The following is a 6946-nucleotide window of genomic DNA, read 5'->3' on the forward strand; positions in this document are numbered from 1 at the left end:
TGTAGTTTTCTTTTTGTTTTATTTTATTCTAATGCATTGGACGGCTGCCGCCTTACAACCACTAATTTGTTTTTATTATAAGAAAAAAACCCTTACTATCGTACGAGGAAACAGTCAAAAGTTATCAAGCACGTGCTCTTAAGCAAGCAAACGGATGGAAATCTCATATGAATTTCTCAATCGATATTAATCATCCTCTTCCTATCACTCAACATGTTTGGAGATTTTTTTAAGGGATATTGAATAAAATAGCCGATTAAGGTTAAATTAACCGGTCTATATTTAAAATATCAAATTTATCCGTTAATAGATTTAGATAGGGGTACAATCTGATTTTAACGATTAATTGGTATATATATATATATATATATATATCAAATTATTGCATATCATCTATACGATTAAGATTACATCTTATAAATATAAACTTCTCTATTTAATATGATGTTTCTTATCATTTTAAAGATGGTCATCATGTCACAGTTCTTTCTTACTGAATATTTATGTACTTGTTAGTGTCGGTAACAATTAAGCTATATATGTCTGGAAGTAAAATGGATGTATAAATTGTTGGTGTCGGTAACGACTCTACATGTCAAGAATGCTAAAATTAATCTCATATATGGCCATATATGCCGCCACCTTTGGAATGGAAATTCCACCATGGCCACTCAAAGTTCATAGCTTGGTGGCAAATTATTGACCTTTTATTTACTTAACTTATGGTGTTCTTATTCAAGGGATTGTTTGCATCTTTTCACATCTGACCTTGTCTTCTTAGACCATCTAAAATGGCCGACTTGCTCTCGCTATCATCTAAACCTTGCAAAAAAGGCCTTTTGTATCATCTAGTAGTACCTGTCAGAAGTATATCTAGTAGTAATATTAAAACTGGACTTAAATTAGGAAAAAAAAATGGTAATTTTAATCTTATATAAATTGCTTAAAATGATTCTAAAACTACCAAATATTACGTTATAACATCACACAAGAAAAGAAAAAAAATATAACTTTTGTAAGAAAGAAATTTGGTTTTAAATATTTTACAATCTAAACTTCAAATAAAAAGTATTTTAGTGATCTAAATATATTTATTAATTTAATCTGCTAGAAATGTTCCATAAATATTCCATTATACGTACTCCATGTACTACTTAGTCTCACAGATCGACGTGGCTCCCTCAAGTTCAGGCCCACTTGGATTTTAAAATACAAGTTGACCAAGATTTCATTTGTGCGGCAAACCCCTTTCTAGGGAAATTGATTTCTAAATGATACGTTACGCTTTAGAAAGTTTCCAATTTTAATTTTCGACGTATCCTATACACTCCACCGTCACGTTTTATATATACATATATACGTACATATAGTATTGTCGTAGACTTTTCAAGAAAGCTGACGAGCTCCCAACCAACGCCGACGGTTCTGACCACCGACCTGATCCAATCACATCAAAGTCAAACACCCTCCTTCTATCTATCTATATAACCCAATTGATCGAAAGAAGCCCGGATCAACAACCCCTTCTTTGTTTTTTTTTTTCAATTTTTTATCTTTTACTTCTGAGATAGTATTCTTCTCCTTCTTCCTCTTCTAAGCACTAAGCAATAAGCAATTCGATCCATGGGCAATACTGTTGGTCTCCCTCCAATTCCGTGCCTCCGCACGACGCCGCACGGCAGAGCGATCAAGCTGGTCTTCTGGGGCGGCGCCACCGAGCTCCTCCACGAGCCGCGACTCGCCGGCGAGGTCATGTTCGAGCACCCGGACCGAGTCCTGTGCCGCGCCGACGCCTTCTACATCGGCCTCCCTGTCCCGGTCATGTCCATGGACGAGCCGCTCCTCAAGGGCGCCACCTACTTCCTCCTCCCGGTCGACCGGTTCCCCTGCCACGTGGCCCTCACGGCCGCCTCCCTCGCGTTGCTGTCCCCCGCGAAGTCACCCCCGTCGCTTGTCGGGTTCGGGCAGAGCCCGTTCGAGTACCTGAAGGGAGAGGACGGCCGGATGCGGATTCGGGTTTCGCCCCAGTTCATAGCCGAGGTGATAACAGGAGGAGGTCGGGGGAGTAGTAGTAGTAGTAGTAGTAGTAATAATAATAATAATAATAATAATCTTTGTAGTACGCCGGAGTTGAGGAAGCAGTATGAGCAGTTGGTGGGGTATCGAGAGAGAGCGTGGTCGCCGAGGTTGGAGACGATCGAGGAGAGTAAGAGAAGGAACTATACGAGCATCCATGGAAGGTTGTCGCCTGTGAGGTTGTTAGGGTTGGAGAGGACGTAAGAGTGGCAGAAAGGAAATTATGGGTTACTAACTTCATAGTAATTGTTCACAAATTAATTTGTTACAGATGATGTATTCTTGGATCATAATTACGATCCTCATGGTTACTTCAGCATCATTAGTTGCTCGTATAACTTTTATGAGAAACTATATACAATTGCAGGCATGTACAGAGAACATTGGAGTCTCCCACAATATCGAAGGAAAGAAATATTATGTATATTGTTTCTTTAAAGAATTTGTATTCTTCTTAAATCTCGCACAAGTAACGCAGCATTCAGTGAATTTCGAATACGTGCATCTTTTTTGACAGTGAGAAAATTAGGGTCTTTTTGGTTTTCTTTTTTAAATGATATGTGTCATCTTTGGCATCTACATTTATATGAATCATCAAAGAGGAATTTCATTTATGATATAATCCTTACTGCATTTTAGTATACAGGGAAAAGCTCATCATGGCTCAACAAAATAAAATCTGAAGAGTTCTCCTTTTCACCAGAATATGCTATGTACTCCTTAGAGACTAGAGAAAGAGAATAGATATGAGATCAGATAAATAAAACGAGCACCTATTCTTCACTTAGAATCCACCAAGGAAATAGGATCGAGTAAAATAAGAACTCATTCTTCTCAAGGATAATTGTCTACTTACTGAAGCTATGATGCTTTTCATTCATGAGAGAGTGATACATTTATAGCTTCGTGCATGGGGCATAAGAGTTGGGAAACACACTCTAGTAGATGATCTAGATTCTCCATATGAACTTTAATATTAGTGCCATATATCAAAATAGAAAATGGATAAGGAAAAAGTGACCAATGTAAGGTTTGAAAATTTTGATTCTTAAGTTGTATAAAAGTATTAGGAGCATTAGAGAATTCGAGAGGTATACATTGGTAGAGATAATGATAAGATTCTAAAAGAAAAGAAAAATACAATAGAAGCAACTGTTAAGAGACAAGGGATAAAAGAAGAAAAATATTCAGGAGATCTTTAGGAAAAGTAGAAAATGCTATTTCTAGATATATAGATAACATTTAAAGTTCCTAGTGACTCTTAAGATTCGTAACTTTTTCAAATTTTTTTCATGACTTTATGCCTGACCTTTGGGCTTACAAAACCTTTTGTTTACTTGCCCCTTCGACTTATATAAATAGAAAGTAATTACAAATTAACTTCAACACCCTCTCCAAATTTCTAATTTTCAGCAACTTCGTGAACTTCTCAAATTTCTCTATGATTACGGCCTTTGTGAGAAAATCTATTGGTTGGTCATTTGTATTGATAAACTTCAATACAATTTCTCCTTCATTCACCAAATCTCTAATAAAATTATGTTGAAGTTCTATATGCTTTGTTCTAGTATGATATACTGGATTTTTTGTCATATCAATCGCAGACGTATTGTCACAATGAATTGTAGGTGGCTGCTGTTGTAGTTCCTTTTAATATGAAAGTATTCTTCTTAGCCAGATTAGCTTCACATGCTGCTTCTATTGCAAAAATATACTTTGCTTCTGCTAAAGATAACGCAACAGTCTTCTGCTTCTTTGAGCTCTGAGATATTACTTTTGTGCCAAGACAAAATAAATAGCCTGATGTGCTTTTTCAATCATCTAATGAACCAGCCCAGTCACTATCTATAAATCCAAATAGCTTGTTATCATTTTCTTTTAAGTATAAGATTCCATGCTTCTTTATTTCTTGAAGATATTTCAACACTCGTTTAGTTGCTGCATAATAAAGCTTTCTTGGCTCGTTCATAAATCTGGAAATAAGACTAACACATTGCATAATATCAGATCGAGTGTTAGTAAGGTAGCTTGTTATCATTTTCTGTAATTCCAAATAGCTTGTTATCATTTTCTATAAATCTAATCACTATCTGCAAATCCAACTAGCTTATTATTTTATTTCAAGTATAAGATTCCATGCTTCTTCGTTCCTTGAAAATATTTTAACACTCATTTAGCTGCTGCATAATGAAGCTTACTTGGCCCATTCATAAATCTAGAAATAAGACTAAGAGATTGCATAATATTAGGTCGAGTGCTACTAAGATATATTAATAAACCAACAAAGCTCCTAAAAACCTTTAAATCTATCTTTTTTGCACTATCATTTTGTTGCAACTTTTTATTTAAGGCCATCGGAGTTGCCATTGGTTTGCATTTGTACATCTAAAATTTCTGCAATAAATCTTCAATATATTTTTCTTGAGAGATAAAAATCTCTCCTTTTGTTTGTTTCACTTGGATTCCAAGAAAATATTTCATAAGACCTAAGTCAGTCATCTCAAATTTCATCATCATTTTCATTTTTAAATCTTCAATCAATTTCATATTAGTGCCCAAATATATCAAATCAACATGTAAACATATTATGAGAAGATCTTTCATACCTATCTTCTTCACAATAGTGATGGTTCACTTGGGCTTCTTTGGAATCCATTTTGATAGAAGTATCTATCAATTTTGCTATTCCATTCTCTTGGTGCTTGTTTCAAGCCATAAAGAGCCTTTCAAAGTTGGTATACTTTATCTTCTTGATCTTTCACCTTGTAATCTCATGGTTGCTCAATGTATACTTCATCAAGTTCTTATTATGATCCGACCACATGAATTAAGTCGAGTCAAATTGAGTCAAGTCAAGTTAGCTAGTGTTATCTTATTATTTTGAATTTCAAATAAATCATATAATCCGCATATGGATTCGATCTGCTAGGACTCTACTCCTATAAATAGTAGTCATCTATTGATTAGGCGAGTCGTGGAATGAAGATTAAGTTAAGTTATTTCATTATCTCGTTTTTATCTTTACCATAGTCGTTAGATTGTCCTTATTTTTCTAAGAGTATATCATAGCCATAGAAACATTTCGATCTTTCAAACCCTAGCCATCTGCCTCCACCAGTAGCCACCCTACCTTACGGCTGTCCACCACCACCCTATTTCAACCTTTCTTCACTGTTTCATTTATTACTATTCATCCAGATGTTGAATTATTGTGAAACTAGATCCATTAGAACTCTAACTTCCGAGGCTACCTCCATATAAATTTTCACAATTTTTTTACATCTAGAACATTTCAAATCTATCTAGAACATTCCAAATCTGGTTAGTAATAGTTCTCCATTGAAAAATACGGATTTTACATCAAATTGATAAGCATTCAACTCCTATTGAGCTACTAAGGCAAGAATTATTTAAATTGTCTCCATTAGGGCAACTGGGGCAAAAGTTTCAGTGAAGTCTACTCTAGATTGTTGAGAATAACCCTTTGCTACCATTCTTGCTTTATATTTTTAAATAGATCCATCTTCTGTAAACTTTGTCTTGTATATCCACTTTAACCTGATCACTTTTTTTCCTTTTGGCAAGTCTACAAGTTCTCATGTCTTGTTCTTTTCTATTGTAGAATATTTCTTTATTCATTGCATTTGTCCATAATTCTTCTTTTGCTATTTTATTGAAATTCTCTAGTTCACTAGAAAAGAAAGCAACATCACAAGATTCATAATTATCTATTAAAGAACGCACCTTTCTTGGTAGTATTTCATAATCTTCTTGGTTTAAAAAACTTGATGTTTGTAATCTTGTTGTAGTAGAGCTTGGACTTGTAGTTGCAATTTCTTGATGTTCTTCTTGACTAGCTCGGTTCAAGAACTCATAAGCAACTAGTTAATTTTAAAATCGTATAATCGATATCATTTTGACTCATTACTATAGCTAAGAAAGATATTCTTTTCACTTTTTTCATCAAATTTATTTTTGCTTGGTAAAGAATTTAAAGCATAAGCAATACATCCAAAATTTTTTAAGTGATCAACTACGAGCTTTTTTTGCTTCCATACTTCAAATGGTGTTATATTTAGTACTACTTTGGTAGAAGAATGATTAAGTATATATATTGCTATGTTAACAGCTTCTACCCAAAATTTATTAGGCAAGCTTTTACCTTTTAATATGCTTTGAGCCATCTCGACAATAGCGTAATTTTTTCGTTCTACCACACTATTTTGTTGAAGACTTCTTCCGGTAAGTTGTCTTTCAATTCCATTTTCCTTGGTATACTCCATGAAGAAAGTGTAGATTAACTCTCCTCCACGATCAATCTATAAAGCCTTGATTTTATGGCCACTTCGATTTCCTACAAGAGCTTTGAATTGGAGAAAAGCTGAAAATGCTTTAGACTTTTGTTCAAGAAAATATGCCCATATCATCCTAGTATAATCATCAACAAGAATAATAAAATATCTTTTGTGATTAAGAGAGAGAGTCTTTGTTGGACCACAAACATCATCATATACTAGCTCTAGTGAGGATTTAGCTCTCCAAGAGGTTTTAGAAAATAGAAGCCCATGCATCTTTCCATATATGCAACCTTGGCATACTTGATTTTTCCTTTTAAGTGAAGGAAGTTTAATCACCATATTCTTTTGCTTTAGCAAAAGTAGTCCTTTGTAATTTAAATGACCATATCTTAAATGCCATAAATTTGTTCTATTAAAATTTTCAATACTGAATATAACATTTTCAATTAATAGCATTGTAAGAGGAAATACCTTGTTTCTGCTCATTTCATTTACTGTAGTTTGATTATTTTTCTTATAATTAATTCTACATTTTTCATCTTCAAAAATAAAAATTACGGAATAACCTTTGT

General features: G+C 34.2%; 1 protein-coding gene across 1 annotated transcript; it reads left to right on the forward strand.

The window, feature by feature from the left end:
* The first annotated feature begins 1529 nt into the window (after window positions 1-1529).
* Window positions 1530-2535, forward strand: LOC140776201 (uncharacterized). The gene has a single exon (XM_073119824.1). It carries the CDS (start codon window positions 1624-1626, stop codon window positions 2278-2280), a length of 657 nt encoding a protein of 218 aa, XP_072975925.1. The 5' UTR covers window positions 1530-1623; the 3' UTR covers window positions 2281-2535.
* The last annotated feature ends 4411 nt before the right edge of the window (window positions 2536-6946 follow it).

The sequence above is a fragment of the Typha angustifolia genome, chromosome 14, assembly GCF_048772165.1.
Source record: "Typha angustifolia cultivar Huaian chromosome 14, ASM4877216v1, whole genome shotgun sequence".
Classification (NCBI taxonomy): Eukaryota; Viridiplantae; Streptophyta; class Magnoliopsida; order Poales; family Typhaceae; genus Typha; species Typha angustifolia.